Source organism: Rutilus rutilus (genome assembly GCF_951802725.1).
Source record: "Rutilus rutilus genome assembly, chromosome: 10".
NCBI lineage: Eukaryota > Metazoa > Chordata > Actinopteri > Cypriniformes > Leuciscidae > Rutilus > Rutilus rutilus.
The window spans coordinates 5519892-5544903 of record NC_140215.1 but is presented as its reverse complement, the minus strand read 5'-3'; the positions used below and the strand labels follow the sequence as shown (position 1 = coordinate 5544903).

At 37.2% G+C, this 25012-nt stretch overlaps 1 protein-coding gene across 14 annotated transcripts in view; it reads right to left on the bottom strand.

Moving 5' to 3' along the window:
- tns1b (tensin 1b) overlaps positions 1–25012 on the bottom strand; it is a 224740-nt gene that overhangs the window by 47857 nt on the left and 151871 nt on the right. For 12 of the 14 annotated variants that reach the window (XM_084421587.1, XM_084421595.1, XM_084421596.1 and 9 more), the window contains 12 exons: positions 20179–20228; positions 16117–16288; positions 15825–15875; positions 15611–15733; positions 13476–13540; positions 12998–13081; positions 9239–9351; positions 8140–8200; positions 7711–7786; positions 5017–5146; positions 4781–4846; positions 4546–4662 (listed from right to left, as the gene is read on the bottom strand). In XM_084421587.1, the coding sequence (XP_084277713.1) occupies positions 4546–4662; positions 4781–4846; positions 5017–5146; positions 7711–7786; positions 8140–8200; positions 9239–9351; positions 12998–13081; positions 13476–13540; positions 15611–15733; positions 15825–15875; positions 16117–16288; positions 20179–20228 (1108 nt within the window). Of the gene's footprint in view, positions 1–4545; positions 4663–4780; positions 4847–5016; positions 5147–7710; positions 7787–8139; positions 8201–9238; positions 9352–12997; positions 13082–13475; positions 13541–15610; positions 15734–15824; positions 15876–16116; positions 16289–20178; positions 20229–23294; positions 23550–25012 lie in introns of those variants that run through there. The other 2 variants (XM_084421588.1, XM_084421591.1) reach the window with 2 other exon arrangements.

Genomic DNA, 25012 nt, shown 5'->3' with positions numbered 1-25012 from the left:
AGATAAAGCATTATTATCTTAAAATGCTGCCCTCTCATTTGTGGGCTGGTCTACTCTAATTATGGCGCTCGGTCCAATAGATAGCGACTTACTTAGTACTGGAGGGAACAAACACTGCATGGCTGTGATTCTTAGTAGCCTATATAAGATGCATTAATGTTGTTCACCAAAAAAAATTAAAGTCTGAAACCATTACTTGTGTCGTTTTCCAATGGAAAACACAAAAGTACAATAATATCCACCTCCAAAAAGCACTATAAAAGGATCATAAAAGTAATCCATACACAACATTACAAATCTTCTGAAGTCGAGTAATAGCTTTGAGTGAGAAACAGGGTGAAATGTCTCATTCGCACTTGTGTGCATTGAGGCAGGACGACTCAAGACATGGCATGCAGGGTTTGACTTCAGTAATCCCATAAATCATTTGTGCGAATAACAACTTCTTTTTTTGGTCTGTCCCACACAAATGATGTTGTATGACTTCAGAAGACTTGGAATATAGTGCAAAAGTCACACAAGCGTAACTTTGAAGCTTAAAGGGTTAGTTCACTGAATGAAAATTCTGTCAGTAATTACTCACCCTTATGTTGTTCCAACCCCGTAAGACTTTCGTTCATCTTCGGAACACAAATTAAGATATTTTTGATGAAATCTGAGAGCTGGCTCACTCCTTTTGCTAGGTAATTGATATCTGCCAGCCCAGAAAAGTTAGTAAAAACATTGTTAAAATAGTCCAAGTGACTACAGTGGCTCAAACTTAAGTTTATCAAGCGACAAGAATTCTTTTTGTGTGCAAAACCCCCCAAAAATAATGACTTTATTCAACCATCTCTTCTCTTCCATGTCATTCTCTTACGCTGTTGACGTACAGTAGTATAACAGCGCAGCGTTTCTGGGTTGTACGTCAGAACGTAGGCTCACTATTGTGTGATGCATGTGATGCTGGCCAATAGTGAACTTACGTTCTGACGTACGACCCAGAAGTGCTGCCCTGCGCCTTTAAAAAAAAAAATGGTACTATAGTAAAACATTTTTTTTTTTAAGATTTTTTTTTTGACATTTCAGGAAATTTTGGGGAAATACTGGAATGCACATCCAAACTGTATTCATCTTCTTCAAATATATATATTTTTTAAATACTTTAGAATTTAGCGTTAGAAACATTAATAGCTGCCTAATCCAGCAAAAAGTCAGCGAAGAAATGACAGTTTTAACCATGATGCAAGTTCTCTGTTCTTGGTCTATTACCAGTCATTCTCTCCTCTGAGCTCCAGCACAAAGGCATAATGTCTGGCTGCTTATCATGTCTCTAGAGTCGGTCCTCTGGTCGCAATCGCTCCATGGAGATGTTTGACTGTGTGATAGGCATCTAAATTCATTTGCAAATGTGCCCTTTCCATTCAGCAGTCCTACTGACTGAAGACAGTCTCTGTCAAGCATACAGAAGTGGGCGGTATGATCAAAACTGCATATCAGGATATTATAACTTTCTTGGGGTTTTTTTCTCAAAGAAGCTTCCAAAAAATGTATCACAGTTTAAACAAAAAAAATAAAATAGGAAGCAGCACAACTCTTTTCAACATTGATAATAATAAGAAATGTTTCTTGAGTGATTTCTGAACGATCAGAAGACTGAAGACTGGAGGAATGATGCTGAAAATTCAGCTTTGCCACAAAGGAATAAATTAAATTTTAAATTAAATTCAAATAGAAAACAGTTATTTTGAATTGTAAAAACATTTTCAAAATATTACTGTTTTACTGTATTTTGGAGGGAATAAATGCAGCCTTCTTCCGAGAGTCTTCTTTTAAAAACATAAAAAATCTAACCAACCCCAAATTTAAGAATGGTATTTATAGTGTAGCATGTGGCATCTCATAAAGGGGAATGCATCACTGCCAGGTGATGCCAGGGGGCAGTTAGAGGGGCTTTGGGGTCTTGCCTCCTGACCAGAGATTTGGATTAGTTTACACCCCTCTTAAAGGTGGCAGCCTATTTCTGCATGCCCTATTTAAAGAATGGACTGGTCAAGAGGCTGGCAGACTTTATAGCCTTTATAGCCTGTCATCTCAAATGGCTTCAGCGTAGAACAGAGTAGAATTTAAATGTGTGCTAAACTGACTGGAGCTCCTATAATATGACCCTAGGGATATTAAAAATAACACAACGATACAGTCTCGACAGTTTTAAAAGTATTTTTTGGATTGCAATAATCTAAACACACTCTTGTTTTCGAAGATAAAATAATTTATGGTCGTAGCTGTTTTGGACATTGTGATCGGGACAGGAATGGTCTAACTGTCTCCTCGCTGCATGAATTGCACAATTCTCAGCCAACGCCTGGAATATTTCACAAAAGGCCACTGGAAGTCGATGAGGGAAATGGAGGCTTGGGACGCAGGGTAGTGCGGTGTGACTGTGGTCAAATTCCCACAGGCAAACTGGGCTCTGTGTGTTCTCTATTCAATACTGGGATTGTACCAGCCTCCAGACCACCCTCAGTACTTTCTGATGAATAACACACACACACACACACACGGCAATATCTGGTTGAAAAATCACCATTTTTAGTCTGATTAACTAGTGCTGATGAACTTATTCTCCTACTTTCTTCTAACCATTCATGCAATCATTGCAATGCAGTGTAATTTATGGCAAAATAAATACATTATGTAAATAAATATATAAATAGCTCAAAGCATTACATTTTTGAACCACCGTAACTGTTCCAGGTTCAACAACGGTATATTGACAGCATTAGGGGATCCAAAATTTTCTGAAGAGACTCGATCGCTTTATATGGTTTATAGTAACCACTGTTGGTTACTGTAAACCATATAAAGTGATCGAGTCTCTTCAGAAAATTTTAGACTAATCCACTCAATATGGATTAGTTTTACGATCTCTTTAAGAACTTTTTGAAGTGTCAAAGTGGTAGTTGCATAGCTGTCAATGGAGGGTCAAGAAATCAAAAAGTCAAAATCAAAAAGAATCAAAAGAATCAAAAAGATCTTCATTTGTGTTCTAAAAATGAATGAAAGTCTTACAGGTTTGGAATGACACGAGGGTGAGTAATTAATGACAGAATGTTCATTTTTTGGGTGAACTAACACTTTTAAGTCTAGCTATGTGTGACTAGTTGCCATTTCACCCAAGCATGGTTTGAGAAGACTTTATTATTTGTCACTACAACATTCTTTAACGAATAAAGTAAAAAAATAAAGCAGTCTATGATGAGAAAAAAAGTGTAACAGGATGTTAAACTAAAACATATACTTCCAAACCTCGACAGAATTCCATACATATCCTCCTTGAATTCCTCGCTTTGACTTTCCCTCTCCAGAGAGCTGACCCGCCAAATGAGGATGTCTCAAAATCGGACAACAAATCACATGTTTGAGGAGCAGAAGCACACCACAAGTCAAAATAAGGAGGCTCGTATCTTAGGCCACAAGGGTGTGAGGACAATTCCAGTTACACAGCGGTGTGCGTGTGTGAACTCTACTCGACCTCGTGATTTGTTAAAGAGCAGCACTACAAACTCATCTGATTAAATCAGTCCCTGTCGCATGCACGGATTATCATAGTCGTGTACACAAACAGCTCTGTCACAAAACTTTAATACAGCCAGAATGCTGATGAACTGATGTCGGACTGACAGATGACCTGGCTCTATGTGAACTCTGAGTGACCAGACTAAGGAAGCATCTTAAGTGTCATGAAACCTTGTACTCTAGACTGATCTTGCAACATCTGTGCACAGCACACAGGAGACTCGACTCACAACTAATTTCAATAGAGTTTGGTGTAAGAATGTTGCTAAGCTAATACTACAGAGTGCAACAATCAGGTTCCGGAAGTAAAAACGCCATTCACTTTCTCCATAGGGAAATTGATTTTTAACGATAACCTGCAAACCTTTAAAAACAGACCTACTATGAGCTACGAGGTTGTTAATCAATGGTATTTGCTTCATGTTGAAGCCAGCATTATTTCAGCCTATTTTTTAAATAATTGTTTAACATTGGAAAAAACTACATTACCCATGATGCTGCACAGAAAACTCCACCAATCAGAGACTCAAAACAAGCAAACACATGCCAAAAGAGCCGTTTAGCTCCGCCCACTCCCATGAAGCGCTGCGAGTGACAAAGTTTGTAGCTGGTTGTACGAGGGCTTTAACAAAGACTTTATTTGAATCCCTATGGAAATGGAAAATATACTTCTAGAACCCATTCCACTGAAAAAGGGGGTGGGCACTTTTGCAATACATACTCATAAAAAAAAAAAAAAAACAGAGGAGTGGCTTCTTTGTGAAGTTAATATCAATTGACAGCAATTAACACTAATTATAAAGTTATTAATTATAAATGATGGATGGATGGATGGAAAATATTAGACAGATGTGAAATGTGAAACTGGTATATCTGAATTTGTCTGAAGCAAAAATAGAACTGTTTTACTACCATTCTGGCTTCACTGTGGGGAAAATCTAATCATTTCCATTCATTCGTTGAAAATGAGACTACAGTTTCACTCACCTTCCATGGAATCTTCACAGCGCTGGTTGAAGTTCTCGTAAGAATCCCAGCGAATCAGAGATTCTTGGGTATTGTAGTCCACAGAAACACTAGGCCCGTTCTCAAGGTGGTCCATTCCTATGACAGAACATCTACAGTCAGAAGCTTCTGGGCTCAGTATATACCCTATTTACAGTATTTCTGTGATTCTTTATTAGCTGAAAATGAACGACAATTAATAGCCTAGAATTCTTACCTTGGATTTTTTCTGGACCGAAAGAAAATACAAATTCCACTTTTCCATATTCAGGAAATCTGTCATCTAAAAAAAAAAAAAAAAAATAGAATGACCAAAGCAGTGTCATCAATACAGCCGATTTAATAATAAAAAAATTAAAAAAAATCATGAAACCAACCAAATCTAGTCTCAGATGCCACAGCATAGTCAAAAGTCTGACTATTCAAGACCAAACTAAAGCAAATCCAGCATACCTTTAAATGTTTCATCAAGCTCATCTTTGCCAAAGACGATGCCCGGGTCATGAACAGCACAGGTGTGAAACTGCACTCTGAATATAACATCACGGGACGGGCTGCGGAAGCGTTTGTGATAGCACTTGAGCTGTGGAGGACATGAGAAAACACACATAACAGGTCAAACACACAGAGACTGAAATCAGCGTTAGGGGAGTAATCTTAATTACAACAAGAAATTAGTTTGACTTCTCTAAGTAAGAAATAAAGTAAGTTATCAAGCTAAATAAGTTTTTACGTAAATTATATTTATAAATAATAGTTCAAATCTAATAAATAAGTCAGTTATCAAACTAAATAAGTTAATAAATTATAAATAATAGTTAAAATCTAATAAATAAATACAATTATAAATTATAGTTAAAATTGAATGAATAAATAAATAATAAATAAATATTATTTAATTATGTTTGTAGTGACTTTCAAAGAAATATATCAACGCTTTGGAGGATTGATGGTATTTTTGTCATGTTGTCTGAGGCAGAAACAAAATTGTTTTTTACCACTTTTCTAGGTGGACTGTTTTCTTTCTGGTTTTGCAATGCCAGTGTAATTCCTGTGAGTGGAGTTTGCTTCACTTAAACTTGCAACCACGATTTATGCTTCTTTGTTCAGAAATTATTTTCTGTGGTAATCGACATGGCACAAGTTGTATTGAACTTGTATTGAACCCAGAACATTCCTTTAAGAGCATGGCAAATCATTCAAATGCAATCTTGCGTCAACACACGCACATTCTGCACAGAAAGTTCTATTCATGGGCTTGGAACAGATTGCTTGAGAGGTTTTGGATGCTGGTCGCCTCGCCTTCCCATGGTGCATCAGAGCCAGAGATGTCAGTATAGTGAAAGTATGTAAAACAACAGAGCCTCTCCAAAACCCAGACAAGGACATAAAAATGTCCTCACTGGCCACTGAGGAAACTGTATCCCTCTTTCTGTTGCCCAAAATAACTATAATTAACCTACTTAACTTAGGACAGATGGACATAAAATGTACAGCTTTTCAGTTCGGAAAGAGTGAAACAAAACAAACACGACCAAATTGAGGAAGATGGGGGCTGGCAAAGCATGCTGCGGTTTTCCCAAACTGCAGCAGAGACTCAGTCGCACACATGGGGGGTCCGCTCCGGAAAAAAAAACGCATCTCAGTCATTCACAATCAGCGAAATGAAGCTTTTAAAAACAAAGCATTTATCTGAGAATACAAAAACAAATGATGTCGGCAATGCAACGTTTTTACATTTTCATTTTCTCCTTAAATTTCACTCAAATTATGCTGATAATATAATCAAAAGAAATGCAAAATCAAAGTATTCTCACTTATGATCTCAGCTGCATTTGATACTCAAGGGAAGTATTTTCTTTTTTCATGCTAACACCTACATTGATCTATAATATGCTTTGGCCAAAGCTCAATGCTACAGTTGTGGTTCGTGTTCGGGCGAGAGTCCTCTATAGATCAGCTCTGATTGATTTTAGAGAGAGAGTGCTCCTCTATGAGCACAGAATTATGATAAAGCACTCAGCTCGTTTTGGCTTTCTCTTCCAAAAAGCTTTCTGGGGTTAAATGCACACAAAAAAAAATCTATGCAGAGAAAAGTGTCTCTCATCAGGAAATGTCTGATGGATGGGCCTCTAGACATCCTGCTTTATTATTGGCGTGTGTGGCTCTGAGAAATGCCCATAAATGGAGGAAAAACCTGTGCCAGATTTAACCCCACAAGTCAAAAGCAAAAAAAAAAAAAAAAAACTGTATGAAATTACATTTTACATAGAGACAATTATAGGTCCATAAGATTTGTTTGCATTGTGATATTAATCACACAGTTATGAATATTTGTTTTACTTTTGAGTTGTTTTGTTATTCCCATTATTCTCAGTGATTACAGTGTTACATAGTAATTGGGAGTAGAAATTAACATTAACTCTATTAGTGAAAATGTAAGATTGTATTATATTATTATTATTGATAATTTAACAATGTCCACATTAATAAAAAAAAAAGTTTTTTTTATTATTTATCATTATTATTCTTACTATTATTATTTTTATTTGGTTTGATCTTGTTTTGTTAATGGTTTGTGTGCAACATGCTAATTATTATTATTATTATTTAAAAACTGATAAAGGAAGTACAGCAAAAAATTACCATTGTGTAATATAAAATATAATATAATATAATATAATATAATATAATATAATATAATATAATATAATATAATATAATATAATATACATTTCAATATATAATTTAATATATCTTAACAGTCATGGAAATAATGTCATGATCTTTATGGTTCGAAAATAAGCTTCATTTTCTTGATATAAAAAATAGGATTCTTTTGAATTAGGCTTGACATATGTGACCCTGGACCACAAAACCAGTCACATGGGTCAAATTTTTTGCTGCATTCACTCACAAAAAAATTGTTTTACATATGTACGGTAGGAAATTTACAAAATATCTTCATGGAACATGATATTTACTTAATATCTTAATGATTTTTGGCATTTTGGAAAAATTGATCATTTTGACGTATTGTTGGCTATTGCCACAAATATACCCGTGCGACTTGTGACTGGTTTTATGATCCAGAGTCACATATGACCAAGGCATGTTTTGGACAGATTTTGTGTGATTCATTCTTACCAGAATGTCTCCTTTCAGGAGCAGGCCGGGTTCGATGGTGATGCAGATGCTGGTCTGACTGTCTCCATGGACGTTACTGCAAATATCAGTCAGACACACACCCGTTAACCACAAACAACCTCACACAGAAAAACATTTAAGTGATTAATGCATGGCTCGCAAGACATATTTCTATTTGTATTGAATTGAAAGGGTCATCTCTATTGGTAACAACAAAGCTGTAGTCTGAGAGCATGGGGGAAGCTACAGGGGCCGAGTTCAGTGATGTATGGGAAAAGCACATGCGGGCTCCTCAGAGTGTGTGGGTGATTCAGAAGCCCCCAACCCCCAGACACAGAGGGCCGCCTGTGATTGGACGTCCTGAAGGCTGGGCTACATGCCAGGGAAGCATGAGCAATACCGTGTAGGAAAACATGGGGTGTTTCTTACTAGATCCCAGATGTGTAGACGGGCTGCATAGCCTGGTAGATCTTGAGGAAAGGGCGGCAACCTGAGAAACCATGAGAGAGAACAAAAACAAAATGTTAGCAGAGCTCTAAAAGTGGAATATCTAAAGGCCTTCGTCGTGGAGCAGAAAAGCTCTCTCTAACTCTCTCAGGCCCTGTTTATACTAATTATATTAGCATGCGTCCCAGACGATACCATCACAAGCAGAGGCAAGACTTTCTATAATGTTTATAGAATGTTTTGGGGTATTTACACTATTATCTCCAAAGTGTCTCCTGAAACTACTTGTGATCTGGTTTTGTTGAGGAGAGGGTCTGAGATATCATGACTGCATACATGACTTATTTATGCCGACCTTCTGTTCTATTGCATGCTGACATCACTCAAACCGAAGACGTTCCATTTATATTGTTCTAAATGTTTTTATTGGACTATTTTTTCAGGCAATTGTTCTCAAACTTTGACAGGTGGTGAACCACGTTAAATTAAATACTAACACTCCTAATAATATTTTTTTACTTTAAAAATAATTTAGAATGTAAATTTCACAGGTGATGAAGCACTTTAAAAATTAAATAAATAAACAACAGAAAATATATTTGTATATATATATTTATTTTTGTGGTGAGGAGTAAATGATGACAGAATGGGTGAACTATCCCTTTAAAATAATCATAGTTTGTTGTTATGTTTATATTTATTGTAGTTCAATAATATATATTTTTTTTTTTATCCGCGGACTACTTAGAAAACTTTACGGCCCATCATTTTGAGAACGCCATACATAACTGTCTGGGGAGGATGGATTTGATTATACAACAAATATGATGTGGTCACATGTTTCTCTGACTACGCCCCGACTGAGGTTTCAGTGATCAGATTCCGGACCCCGTCTACAGCTGTATTTAGCGCTGACCTCTTGTGATCGGATCACCCGAGATGTGTGTAATAGAGCAGCATGTTGTCAGTCTGACAGGAAGGTGTCAAAAACAGCAGGACTGGAGACGGACCCCAGAAACCTGCCTTCAACACCTCCGGGAGTCACTGACAGATGGCCCACAGCCAGAGAGATTGGGCTCACCTCCTTTGGACTCGAAGTTTGGGATCCCGTGCATGATCACGTGGTGCAGAAACAGGGGCTTGTTGTTGATCTTGATGTGGCCGGAGAGCAGACCGCTGAAGTACTGCACATACCTAGAGCAAAACACAAGATTATCAGAAATAAACAAAACTAGTGGACAACAGACAACTGAGGAGGACTAAGATATGAACACGTCTGTACTAGAGATGTCAAAACTACTAGTTCTTCTATAACAAGCCATTAAAAAAAATACATCCTTTACAATAATTACAGTAATCAGAAAGATGAAGAATCAAAAAGAGCAGAATGATGGCAGCCTAAAAGTGCACGTATCTACATTTGAGTTCATCACTTTTGTATTTTTTGTAATATACAGTACACAAAATATACAAATGTTTTATATATAAAACTTACATAAAAATATATAGTAATACTTAAGTTAGTTGATTAAGGCATTTGCATTAATGCATGACCTAACAATACTTTTACAACATTTATTAATCTAGGTATTAATCTAAACCGTATTTCTGTTACTATATACAGTATATGTTTAAAAAAAAATATATATATATATATGTCTAGAAAAAAAAAAGAATAATTAATATTTACTGAATATTTTGTAAATTTGCCATTTTAAAATAAAGGACCTATTGGACATCATGTAAGTTTTTGCTGTGGTATTAAACTTTTATTGAGAATCATAAAATTTCAATGGCATTGCTATCTGCTACTGAATTTATCGTGACAACCATCCGTTTAAGAAACACAGATGCACCTGTTGTATAATCTTGCTGAGTGTGTGAAAGTCTCGGGTTTCAAGCAAAAGACATATTCATGTGAGTGTGTATTACATAACATACTATCTAAACACTGTTGACAACACCATTTAGGGTCATAAGACGGATTCATCTGCAGTTGAGGAGCGCTTTGCTGTGTTTCCGAACCCTTAGCACAGATGTTAGGCTTTATAAACAGGAAAAAGCATTTTTTCTTCTTTAACGTTGAGGTTGTGTCTCTGGAGAGGGACAGTGACCAGTGTTTTCTGCATCTTCCTGGCAGATCGCCCGAGGCCTGGTTTCCCATGAACATTCAGTTGTTCCAGGGCCCCTCTATTCCAGAAATCACAAGCTTCTTCTTTCGTCCTGGAGCAAGCTCTTACCATGACTCTGCTTTTCCATTTTCCATGAAGGGAGCACAAGTATGTGCCCCAATGAAATCTAGTTTTAATGAAGCCTGAAGTGCCAGTGCTTCCATATACAGATGGAATGCTTGATTCTGTAAAAGCAGCACATCCAGGGCCAAGTGTTCCCTTATGAGGCATAAATGGGTGTGTGTAGAGGCATGTGCTCCAGCACAAAGTGCATGTACACGTTTATCAGCGTAACTGTACATTGGGGTCCAAAAATCATTGAAATTACTAGTGGAAAAAGATTTTCTTTAATATAATAAAAATTTTGTTGCAAAATATATAAATCACCATTGCAATCTGAGTGAAAGGCTGAACTGGAAAGCAATGGAGCTGACATGACCAAAACCTATAATTCATGTTCTCCAGCATCATTTTGAGATGTTCCAGAAAACAGCAAGAAAATCTGTTCAAAGAACGTCACATGATCAATAACCCTCATCTTACTTATTTAAATGGGACCTATTATGCCCTTTTTCAAAGTCTTGATTTTGTTTTTGGGGTCAACTAGAATAGGTTTTCATCATTCATAATTTTTCACATATTTTACATTGTTGCAGCACCTCTCTTCTTAGTCTTTCAGTAACACTCTGTTTAGTTTCCTCTGTTTATCCCCTCCTTTCGTAAAGTGCAATGTGCTCCGATTGGTCGGCTGGCCCAGTGTGTTGTGATTGGTCAACCGCTTCAAGCTTGTTTGGTAAAATGTCACGCCCCTTACCGTAACCATGAGTTTCAAAACACTACCAATGCAACTCAACCTGGCCTCGCCACCTTTCTTTTTGCGTATGCCTTTGGCGGGAATGAGGAATATTGTGACGTGTGCATTCCTGGAAGAAAACAATCGAGGTGCTTCAGTGTTTACTGATATAGAGAATAACTCCCTTTGGAGTGACTTTGGGCTTTGTAACTTTTTTTCATGCAAGTCATAACTATTCTTGTGTATAAATGTTTAAAAATAATAAAACAACCAAGTTTAGTCTTGATTTTTTGGACTCCACTGTACATATAAATCTAAGTAGCAGAACTGGCAACCACTTCTGTTTAATTATAACTCAGGAAATAATAACCCAAAGGGCCGACATCCCAAACATGGCTTTCCGCTGTCTCTCCAGAACATATTTGCAAAATAATCATATACACTGCAAAAAAATGCTTTTCTTACTTAGTATTTTTGTCTGGTTTCCAGTCCAAATATCTAAAAATTCTTACATCAAGATGCATTTACTAGATAAGTAAAATTAGATAAGATATTATGTCTTGTTTTCTGGGGGAAGTTTTTGCTTAAAACAAGCAAAATTATCTGTCCATGGGGTAAGAAAAATAATCCTAATTCAAACAGAAACAAGATTGTTTTTCTTACCCAGTGGACATGTCGTTTTGCTTGTTTTAAGCTAAAACTCACTTAATTTAGATTTATTTCCCCAGAAAACAAGACATAATATCTTATGGCATTTTACTACTTTAGTAAATGCATCTTGATTTAAGATTTTTTTTTATATTTGGACTGGAAACAAGACAAAAATACTAAGTAAGAAAAGCATTTTCTTGCAGTGTAGGTATTCACACACACAAATCCTTCCACAGCTGGTATGTGATAATGATTTGAGAAATGAGGATGCATTTGGTGTAAATATATACATATACAAATACATATTCATATACAGTATATATTTATGTACATGTTCATATAAACACACCATTCAAAAGTTTGGGGTAAGTTAGATTGTACAATGTCTCTTCTGCTCACCCGGGCTGCATTTATTTGATCAACAATACAGTAAAACAGCAATATTGTGAAACATTATTACAACTTAAAACAATTGTTTTCCTATTTTAATATGTAATTTATATCTCTGGTGCAAAGCTGAATTTTCAGCATCATTACACCAGTCTTCAGTGTCACAAGATCCTTCAGAAATCATTCTAAAATGCTGATTTGCTGCTCAAGAAACATATCTCATTATTATTATCAATGTTGAAAACATTTATGCAGCTTCATTTTGTGGAAATTGTGATCGTTTTTCAGGATTCTTAAATACAGCATTTTAACAACTTTTGTAACATTATAAATGTCTTTACTGTCACTTTCGATCAAAGTGTGCCCTTGTAAAAGTATTAATTTCTTTCAAAACGAAATCTTGCTGACCCCAAACTTTTGAATGGTAGCATATTTTTTCACTATTAGCAATCACAGTGAATTGGACTGCAACTGCAGCAATAGTTTGAGCACATCTGATCTGAGACCTGGTTGTAGTGAGAGATATGTCATTTGCTTATACAGAATGATAGTGGCGGTAATGAGGCAAGATCAGACATGATCCTCAGAAAGAGATTACGTACATTTTTTTTTTTTAAGGACAGACCACACTGCCATGTGGTATGGTAAGGTAAACAACACATTACCCAACTTAACCTAACAAAACTCCACAAACATCGTTTGCATTGGGGAACCGTTATCTGGAGGTGAAGCCTATAAATTTGAACAATGGCTGAAACTGAATGCTCACAATGAGGGTCAAACTCATAAAGCACAAAGATAAGAGGTCAGATGGGGAAAACAATGCACAACTGACCTTCTCTGGGAAGGCTGACCCACAGGAAGCACTTTATCTTCATAAAACCTCTTCATGGCAAACCTGTCCAGAGCCTGGTCCGCACTGCAGAGGCACAGGAAACACGTTTGGGGAAATTTCTCCAACACATTGCAAAAAAGACGACATATTCTTAATGAGCATCTTTGTGTAGTTTTCCAGTAAACGTATCTAAATCTGCTTCTTGAATTCACTGGAAGCTTTCTGTTCATAAAAATAGCACTTTTTGCATTAGAGATGAATTTGATCAGCACTTAATTTGAGTCTTGAGACAAATCCTCCTTTGTAAAGTGATGCGTTTTGGCAGTTCTTTTCCCGCCGCCCCCCCCCCGCTCATGTGTTACCTAACCTAACGTGTGGCCAGTCTTGTGATGTGGGATTAAGGTCTTTCCATAATAAGTGTTCAGAGGAGCATCTTTAACTCAATAAACACAGACAGTACAAAGTCTGCATGTCTTACCTCGCCGATATGTTGCTGTAATGCATGTACGCAGCCACAACCACCCCTGTTCGACCTCGGTTTCCCTGCAAGAAGAGAAGCAGATGGGGTTATCAAATAATGCAGTACATTATTTCATGTCTCCATCATATACGTCTAAATATGTCATATTAGTTTGTTTATATTTAAGGAACAAACTAAGATGATTATATATGTCACAATTTACAATTAAGTGAAATTCTAACCTGGAAATACTGTCAAGAAAACACACACACACACACAATTACTAAAATTTATTCAAAACACTAATAAATACAAAAATACTTTATTAATGGTAATGACTAAAATAACAGTAAAAAGGTACAGAGCAGCATGAATGACCCCCCCAAAAAACCATGACAGCAAAGTACAATGCAGAAATACAACAAAGTACTTCATCTATGGTTTGAGTCATTCTGAACACAGTTGTGCTCTTTCTGAATGAGTGAACATTTCCACCATCAAGCCATCGCCTCGTCTTTCCACTGTTACAAAGAACAACACAGGTTGCCATAACAATACGATGTTTATGGTTTCTTGTTAAAAAGGCAGCATATTTGTGTTTATGACATTTCTGGCCCTTTATAAATCCAGATCACAACCTCTCTTGGCAGTGTTCCACTTCTTAGGCCACTGAGAAAGCTCTCATGAGGCGCTTTAAGGATAGTAATGGGTAAGATGCACTTTGAGGGTGTGGAAAGAGTCGGGTGTATTTGAAATCAAGTGGAAATACAGTGAAATGGATTTCTGAAAGCACTAGACTAGACCATTTCAGGATAGACCTGCGACTACACCAGCGGTGTAGAAGATAACCCACAAACTCCACAAGAGGCTGGTTTCTGACGTTTATACTCACAGACAGAATCCCTTTCATTAGAGAGGCATTTAACAATACCGCTATCCTCAAAAACAACATTTTACAATCTAACTTCAAAACGCATTGTCATCATTCTAATGTTTATAAGTGGTAACCAGCAATGTGACTTAACCAAATCAGAGGGCGATGAAAGAGCAAATTCAAATGAATTGTTTAAGAAAACAGATTAGCTTGAACCTCAAGACTGGGTCAGGCAAAGGCTTTCAAAACAATGGCGAAGTACTAACTTTACAAGTAAATTCAGTCATGTTTTCTCACGTAAAGGCTTCATAAATCTCACTGTTCAGACCACCATAACCTTTGGGCGCACACCACCCCAGGTTTATTAGGAGTAGCATGAGAACGCCATCTACTGACAAAGCACTATGGGTACTGTTTACAGTAACTATAGGCCTACTGTGCAGAGAGAAAACTACTATGCAAACATCAGTTTCAAAACCTATTGAGCTTCCCTGCTGGCTATTGAAGGAGCATCAAAACTCTCATGATACCTTGTGAGACTCAAATCACATTAGATATCAATAACAAGTAAGCATTTTGCTAAGCTAACAAAACAATACTTTAATATGCAATAAAACATGTAACAAACAGTAATGCATATTTCTTTTTTTTCTTTTTAAATCAGTATTTAATGATAGACACACACACACACACACACACACACACACACACACACACATCCATACACTGTCCGGCCACAAAAAAAAAAAAAAAAATTCCAAGTCGCTGTTTGGATTTAAATAGATAAATGCTTTAGAGTCTATGATTGGACCATTATTGCTGTGATTAGGCTATTATATTTCAAGCCTGTTATATGTTTGGCAACAGTTCTTCTAACCCTAATTGATAGAGTGCTTGACTCTTGCATTGTCAATACAAGATCTTGAATAAAAAATTGATGCACCTCTTGATGGAAATAACATCACAACATTTATTTCCATTAAGAGGCGCATCAATTTTTGATCAAGATCTTGTATTGACAATGCAAGCGACTTTTTTTTTTTTTACCATGCAGTGTATACATAATCATTAGATTACTAGATTTACAATTACATCTATAACTGCAATTCTTTTGCATTGGTATACACCTTGAATAGATTTCTTTACAGTGCATTATGGGCACTGCCTGTTGCATATATCTTTGGAAGAGCCTTCAAATCATTAGTGCATTTATAATGCCTTCAAATCCAGCTCACTGTGATTTTTTATTACATGCTGAGAGCAACAACTAAAACAGTACCTTATTGTGTAAGACCACCACATTGTGACTGTCAGCATTCATCCAAGTGTCCATGGCTTTGCAGATGCTGCAGATCTTATCCAGAGCTGGAGCGTGATGGTCCGGCCAGCCAAAATCCAACACCTCGCGCAAACAAACACACAACAGCATAAGTAAGACCAAAAGGAACCAACATCTCTACATTAGATAACATAAAACAGTAAACTCTACTTACTTTGGGATTCAGCTTGGAGATATCATATCGCTTTTCACTGAGGTTAAAGAGCTGTAAAAAATAATATAAATAATTTTTTTTTTTTATAAAAAATTAAACATATTTCTAAATAAATTACATAAATATAAATACAATTTGTAAATTATCTTCCCCAATTTTTTCATTGGATTTTTTTTCTACATCAGTGTATTGCAAATACTAATAAACTCATTTTAGTACTCAAAGCAGTAACACTATTTCGATAGTCCAAATAAAGTGTAACCCTCAAAGCTACTGAGTTTTGAGGTCTCACCAAGTAGTTGTCACCATGTTTAGAGCGTAGCATGGTGGCCACCTCCTTTATGTTAGCGCTGTAGCTCGGTTCTTCTACATTACTGGGGAAGGTCACAGAAATGATGCGTTCTGTAATGTAGACCAGGTCCACCTCATAGTTTTCCTCCATGGCCTGGATCAAACTCAAACTCCTGCAAAAATGAGAAGACCACATAACGGTAAGAGATCATTAGCAATAACAATGCATGTCTACAGCAAATCATTTGCTTTTTTTGGAGTGCAACAAAGGCAATTCACAACATTCACTCAAGCACAGTCTTGCGTCTCACAGGCATCATGAAATCACCATGTTTTTTCAGAAGAATGCCTCACCTCAAACATGTCAGCGCTGAACAGTCTATTAAACACATATCTGATGTTCAGTATGGTTCAAATAAAATATAGTGGGGAAAGATTGATCGCAGAGATAAACAAACGAGATATGAAAATATCCTGCATTCCGTGTGTGCAGCAGGGCAAACAAAAGAAAACAATTTGGTCACTGGTGAGGCGTAGGTCTGCCAAGGATGTAACCACAATCAGACCCCCATCTCTGACCTCACTCTCTCCTCAGGTCTGGATTTCAAGGCAATCAGAGAGAAGTACAGCAGGAAGACGGCCATCTTTAAAACCAGTGCTCCGTTCCAAAACCTACTGTAGTAAGCTTCCTAAGTAGGCAGCAATTTGGTGTGCTCCCAAACTGAAAACTGTTATAAAAAGTAGCCTGAATTCTCTTTTTGGAGAATCCCAGAATGCATTGTGACTAGCTTAAAAAAAAATAGTTAAAAAAAATATATATATAAAAAAAACTGGGTTCTATATCATAGAGAATGAATCACACGCACACACAATTGAATGCAATATTTTTTCATACATTGAGCATGTCAAAATGCATTCTGGTATATATACAGTGGCTTACGAAAGTATTCAAACCCCTTCATTTTTTCACATATTGTTATGTGGCTGCCTTTTTCACATCAATCTGCACTCCAAACAACATAATGACGAATCAAAAAACAAATCTGTGACAACTTTGCAAATACTGAAATAAGTACATTGCATAAGTATTCAAACCCTTAACTCAGTACTTATTTAAAGCACCTTTACAGCCTCAAGTCTTTTTGGGTGTGACGTGACAAGCTTTGCACATCTGCATTTGGGGATGTTCTGCCGTTCTTCTCCTCAGATCCTCTCAAGATCTGTCAGGTTGGATGGGTACCGTAGGTGGACAGTCATTTTCAGGTTTCTCCAGAGATGTTTGACTGGGTTCAAGTCCAGGCTCTGGCTGGGCCACTCAAGGACATTCACAGTGTTGTAAATAAGCCACTCTTGCATTTTCTTAGCTACGTGCTTAGGGTCATTGTCCTGTTGCCCAGTCCGAGGTTCTGAATGCTCTGGACCAGGTTTTCATTAAGGATATCTCTATATTTTGCTGCGTTGAGCAAGTTCCCCAGTCCCTGCCGCTGAGAAAAAAAAACACACAAAAAACACAGCTGATGCTGCCGCCACCACACTTTACTGTTGGGATGGACATGATGCTTGTAAATGAGGTTCATCAGACGAGATAATCTTGTTTTTCACAGTCTGAAAGAGTCCTTTAGGTACGTTTTTGCAAATTCCAAATGGAGCTCAACCAGAGTGACCATCAGCTTCTTGATCACCACTCTAAGCAAGGCCCTTCTCAATCGATTGCTCAGTTCAGCTCTAGGAAGAGTCCTGGTTGTTCCAAACTTCTTTTATTAAGGATTATGGAGGCTACATGCTTCTGTGAACCTTCAATACAGCAGAGGTTTTTGTAGTCTTCCCCAGATCTGTGTCTCGACACAATCCTGGTCTCTGAGCTCTATGGGCAGTTCCTTTGACCTCATGGCTTGGTTTTTGCTCTGATATGCATTTTTAGCTGTTAGACCTTTTATTGAGAGGTGAATTGAATACCTATTCAATTGAATTTGCCACAGGTTAACTCCAATCGAAGTGAAATTGGATATCTCCCAAGCTAAAATTCAAGTGTCCCAGAAAAGGGTATGAATACTTATGCAATGTAATTCATTCTTCTTCTTCTTTTTTTATATAAATTTGCCTTGTCATCATGGTGTATGTGTAGATTAGTGTAGATTGTAGATTAATTTGAAGGAGAAATAAAAAAAGTAATTTAAAGCAGTTTGCTTTAAGGCAAGCAACATAACAAAATGTGGAAAAAAAAAAAAAACCTGTAGGGGTCATAAAACGAATAAATGTGTTTTATGTATGGTCATTTTCATTCTTACAGTTAGTTTTTCACAATTCATTTTACAACATGTTAACAAAGCTCTATTGAAATCAAGCATGAGTTTGCTTCCTGTGTGCTTTAGTGATGTAGGAAGCAGACAGTAAGGCAGCTCACTATTGAGCATGCAAAACTTTAGTAGATTACGGTCAGTGTTTGAACTCAGGCTGTGTAGCTTTTGGAAAGATACCTGTTGGTGAGGCCCATTTTTTGCCCTTGTTTAGCAATGAAGCTATGCATAGGAAAATCTGGATTTCGTCATGTTTTCTGGGCATTGCAGCTACAGTAAATCAGGTAAATCTCTCTACGGCTGATTTTAATCGAAAAGCGATTCGCATTCAGTGCATTTCAGAGAAACAAATGTAAATAACACATGATTGTGAATGGTACAAGACATATAAACATTGCGCTTGCGCCACACTGTCTGGCAAAACACACACAACATTGCACATCTCTCAAGAGATCTCTCTGGATGATCTCAGTGTGTGGAAAATACAAGGCGTAACAATGTCTGAACAATCCTTTAATGTTAAGGATTCCCCATCACACAATCCTTTCGAAAGCCCATGAGGTTTGTGCATTCATTCACTTTTAAACAATCCACTAACCATAATCCATCTTAACCAGGTTCTAAATGCAGTGAAACAGTGCTTAAAAAAGGCACTATTGACTTTTGCTTGCACTATTTGTTTTGTGGAATTGAAAACAGAAGTTTAAGCACATTTTCAACTTAGAATGGAATAAGTTCTTCATCAAGTGATGATCAAATGAGGGAAAAAGAGCTGATTCATGTGCCTGGATCTCAAATGCTTTTCATATATTCTACGGGCACGTTTGTACTGTTAACTGTTTTGCAGGTAAATGGCAGCTAAAATAACACAGATAGTGCATGCAAATAAAACAGTCTTATCAGCGGGTGCAATTCATTCTCCAAAATAAGTTAAACTGCAGTCCCACACAAACTCCATCTACCATTGAAAAATACCTTGCCATAAAAACAAAACAGGAATGCTCTTTTTGGCAGAAACAAAGGGTTCTCAAAGGCTCTCGTTTTAAGGTTGTGCCCAAATGGACAGTTTCCCAAAACAAGAGACAAATAAAATAGCTGCCCATGTAAATAAAGAGTAAAAATTCCCCCTGGTAGCTGAAATGGGAGCTATTTGTAGTGATGTATTTCACAAAGCATCTTCTCACAGCCTGGCATGAACACACCCAACAGCTGAGAGACATAAGACCATCGGAATGGATCCGAGATCAACTCAAGTGTTATATAATTGGAGACTAATCTTTCATTTGTTTTGAATAATCTTATCTTTTGGTTTGCATCCTAGAGTGCTTTCTAGAGTGGTTTTGTTTATAAGATAGCCAATTCTGTTGAATATATTTGACATTTTTCTGATAGAAATGAATGCGAATAACTATGATAACAGGGATTTGTTTTTTCCATGGGTGGGCAGTGTCTCCTTTGCTACCATTATCTATAGCAAGCGATCACTCAAGATAAAAGTGCCATTATTAATCTAATATATGTGGGAGAGAAGCCCTTTTAGGACATCATAACATACCTCCGGAGACTGTGTAGATGTTTTAAAACTTGTTTATTCTTTGCACTCATAAACGGCTATAAAGAATGTGAGACTGATCCAAGCAGAGTCAGATGTCAAACGGAGCTGGATTGAGGAATGCTTCATCCCTTGTGATTTCACTAAAGCAGCACACGTGAGATATTGACTAAACTGATTTCTGATATCTGATGAAGACAAAGACATCTCTCACCTGGATGGCCTGTGTCGAGACTCCATGCTCTTGGAGGATTTGGTTGAGCCCTAAAAGAAAATAAATTGAGTTAGTTAGAATTTTAATAATCTAGTTGAGGAAAGCAAGTGTCTGAACCAGATTCACAATTCCTGTAGGAAACAGGAACAGGATTTATTTTTTATTTTTTTTCATTTGCTGTTTTCTGTTGGTTATGTATGAACACACAACACAACACAAACACTATATTTATGCAGCGTGAAAATGCAAATATGCTTAAATAGATGCAAGACGAGACCGTGCATGAAAATATTTGCTGTCAGTTTTGATTTCTGAACATTTTTTCAATGTAGGCCTAAGTCAATTGAAGATTTTTTAAACTTTAATCTTACATTTCGTAAAAGTAAACGTTAAGATGGCTGATATAATGTCAATATATTCACAAAACAATTTAATGAATGTAAAAGTGTACTAAATGAAGTTTATGCCATTTTTGCTCAAAAATCTAGTAAAAAAAATACTATACATAAACAAAGCTATTGGTAAAGTTTGGAATCAACACAACACACAGAGAACATTCTGTTCAGCTTATGCAGATAATCTCGAAATGACCAAATAATGTCCAATTATTCAGCCTGGCCGATACAGCGGACTAATAATGATCTCACAAATACGACAGTTTCCAGATGTTTTTAGCCCATTTCCTGTTTAAAAATGACCGTAAACCAGTTATCCAAATGGGAGGTTACTCTTCATCTCCAGACCTTAGTCTGTTCTGCTGATTACACCAATGAAAAAGCCATTTGTTTGGACGGTTTCTTTTTGTTAGATATGCAAAACTGTGTTAATACAGGTTGAAGAGAGCTGATGTGAGCTTGTGGTCTGTACCTAACATTGAACATGTCATCTCAGCTGTATATACTGTACAGGCAATGACAGCCTGTGAGGTGAGGTGAGGTGAGGGAACGAAATTATATGGATTTCACACCGGAGACATTGAAAGGTGAAGTGTGTAATTTCTGCACTATTTTTTGCAATTTGGTTTGGTGCTGGTAGAGGGACAAAAATACACGCTTCACCCTTAATATCACATCTAGATACAAAGAAAAGTTAAAGTGTTAATGGTCTCACTCCGAGTCTTACAAAAGTAAGAGAAGCCTCGGAAGATGCGTGGTTTATGCTAAATGACTAGTGTATGACTGACATGACTAAAAAGGAACAATGCCTACTAAGAAAACCCAGAATCCAACGTATAATTATACACAGTGCTGGGGCCTTTTCTAGAAACTGTATAGACTTTGTATGCGGTTTCCCATATGTAGCAGTCTTAGAATAGTGCAGAATAACCTAAGGATGTGAAATGATGGGAAAATTTCAAGTTCAAATGTCTTCAAAAAGATAACATTTTACTGAGGTTTGAATCTGGTTTAACTGGGACATTGCTTAATGAGCGATGCCATATGTAGTGCATAACTAGAATTGTTTTTGTTTTTCTATAATATTTACTATAGAAATTGCCAGGATTATATTGTCTAACAAAACCCATTTGCGATTCCATTTGGTTTTCAAAAAGTCCCACCCCAAACTCAATGTCAATGTGACAAGACAACCCTCCCTCCAACCAAAAAATACATAAATAAATACATTCCAATGAAACACATCAAAACTTTTTAAAAAATTCACACACATCACCTAATTTCCATGCCTTTTCCAGGTCTTGAAATCAAAACATTGACTGTGGGAACCCTGGGCATTTTAATTAATTAATTCTCTTAAATAAAGACTTAAAGGAACTGTTCACCTAAAAATGAAAATTCTGTCATTATTTACTCACCCTCATGCCTTTAAAACCTATTTGACTTTTTGCTTCTTCTGTGGGACACACAAAAAAGAAGATCATTTTTAAGAAAGTGTCAATGTTTTTGTTCATACAATGAAAGACAGTGGGGTCTAAAATAACAGTGACTTCCTATTGACTTTCATTGTGCAAAAACGGTCGAAACATTCTTCAAAATATCTTCTTTCCACAGAAGAAAGTCATGATGACATGATGGTGAGTAAATGATGACAGACTTTTTATTTTTGGGTGAACTCACTTTAAGTGCCTATTTACACTGTGTGTGTGTGTGTATATATGTATATATATATATATATATATATATGTATATATATATTTCGTTGTTATTTTTCGTAGTCTTTCTACTTAAAAATTTCACGTTTAACTCAATGTGTAATTAAATCAATTCTTTGTAACTCTGTGACAGTTTTTTCAAAGCAAATCCTACACCTTTTTTCTTTTAGTGTAGGAGAATTCATTAAGTAAAATGTTCCCACACAGCATTAGTTTCCTAAATAATCCTCTTTTCCAAGAATCCCCCAAAAATCTACTACAATATTGTTTTCACATATAGTACTTAGAGACCAATCAAGCTTCAAATGATCAGACTGTAAAAGACCATTAACACATTTTGTAGTGTAACACACTTTTGTGTGTATAGATTACTGTGCCAGGCCATTACGAACACTCATGAAGCGCAAAAAAACACAAATAAGCCACACTAAAAGAGATTGCCAAAGTCGCTCACTTATAGCCCGAGCAAGACATTACGACACACTCGAGTAAAACACCCTTGGCATTGCAAACCCCCTCTCTCCATCCACAGGGTCCACCTTCCATCTCTCGCCACACCGTGCCCGGCTCCAAAAACATTCCCTTAATCAGCCGATAATTGCGACCCCCAGAAGGATGGCCAAGAAAGGGTGGGTGGGGGGTTGGACGGGGTCTCAGCCAGGCTTGATCAAAACCAGCTGGAAACGCTGCTTTCGAGCGGGCCCGACAAATGAACAATCAGAGAGCTCAGGGAAGAAAGCGAGGGATAGCTTGGAGGAAATAGTTGCCACTGCACAAAGACCTACACTCTTAAAAATAAAGGCTTTTGATTGGCATGAAGAACCTTAAACATCCATGGAACCTTTCCATTGCACAAAAGGTTCTTTAAAGTGGAAAAGTTATTTTAAGAACTGTTCACTGAAAACCCAAAATGGTTCTTCTATTGCATCGCTGTGGAGGCTCCCTTTTCGGAACATTTCATTTTTAAAGCGTGCAATCAAAGTCAGGCGGAAACCTGAAGGCCTACCTTAAACAGGTAACCCGTACTCCACCTCCACGCATCACGCAAGGAGGACAAGCGCCTCCGTAGGGAGCCGCTGGGATTCATGGTCGGGAAGTAACGCTTCCCTTCTCTTTGCATTCCCCTTTTCCCAAAGCGCGCCCCACGTTCCTGGCTCTATTTTGGGTCTGCGCTGTGCCGAAGATGCCACATGCCTGGCGTCAAACTCAAGCGGACCGCAGCTTTCTTCCTTCTCCCACTTGCAGAGTTACTCTTTCCCTTGTTTTGTTCCCTCCCGCCTCCCTCTCCGGCCCCTCCTTGTTCCTCGGCACCTCTCCCCTCCCTCTTTCCCATGCTGTGCGTGTGTGCGCTGCTGCCACCCGCGTTTGTTTGGATCGTCCGTCTAGCCTTTGCTCTCTCTCTGGGTCACACACTCAGCAGCTGACTGGAGGAGATGATCACTCTGACCTCACAACTTCAACAATTCACAGTTGTGTCACCTCCAGGAAACCATGGCCCATCACCTCACTTTCTCTAGAATATAAATGTAGTATATAAAGAGGTCAAATCGTACTTTTTTTTTTTTTTTTTTTTTGCTTCTACATAGTTTTCATCCCTGAGGTCCACTTAGGATGCTAAAAATAACTGTAATTTTTAGTCATGATCATTTTCCATCCTCTCGCTGACCCTGAAGCACGCTGTGTTATTTTGCAGCCATGTCTTTAAGACTTCTGTGTCAAATTTCACTTTGTATGTGAAATGGACCTTTTTCACAGAGTGTGATGATGCATTCCCACAGTTATTAACATTGCAAATCTAGCCAAGTATTTTATATTTTCATTTTTTATTGATGGATCTCTTGATGGAAATAACATCACAATTTTTATTTCATTTTTGGTCAAGATCTTGTATTGACAATGCAAGAGTCCAGCTCTCTGTAAAGTCTCCTCCAGCACATCCCAAAGATTTCAATGAATTTAAGGACTAGACTCAGAGGTGCCAATTCATGTGTGAAAATGATTCTTCATGCTCCCTCCCAACCATTCTTTCACAATTTGAGCCTGATGACTCTTGACATTGTCATCCTGGAATATGGCCATGATGTGTCTTCCCACATGACTGTTTAAGAAATGAAAAGCTACACACTCCACCATTTTTATATTTGATTTATATGGCAAGTATACTCTTAAAAGTTGACTAAGTGCACATTTACACATTTAAAATGTACAGTTTTAAGGCCTACAATATTGATGACTCATCCTGCACCAATGGGCATCAATCAAATGCTCCAAAGAATGAGAATGTCCCTCCCCAATATCCCCTGACAGCGGGTAAAAGCAGCAGATAGCAAATCAGCAAAATAAAGCTTCCAGCATAACTGTGACAAGCCCTTTCATATGTCCTGCTGTCACTTCCTGTTTCAATAGGAAATACATTAACACAGTAAAGAAACAGCCCAAAATTCAAAATATTAATAAACAGTAAAATAGTATTTATAGAATATTAAACTACCCCAAATGATTAGAGTTACATTAAAAATAAACATCACAAACAGGATTTGATGAACTTTAAACATTTTACTTTTGCAAGTTCTAGTGTTTTTATAAATAATAGCATCTACACTTCCTCCATATTACCTCGCTGTGGCTTTATGGACCAGATTTCTGAATACTAAATAGGTGTTGTTGACGTGTAAATGTGGGCGGCTGTACGCTACTGTCTTCATCGGTTTGACGTCAGAACAT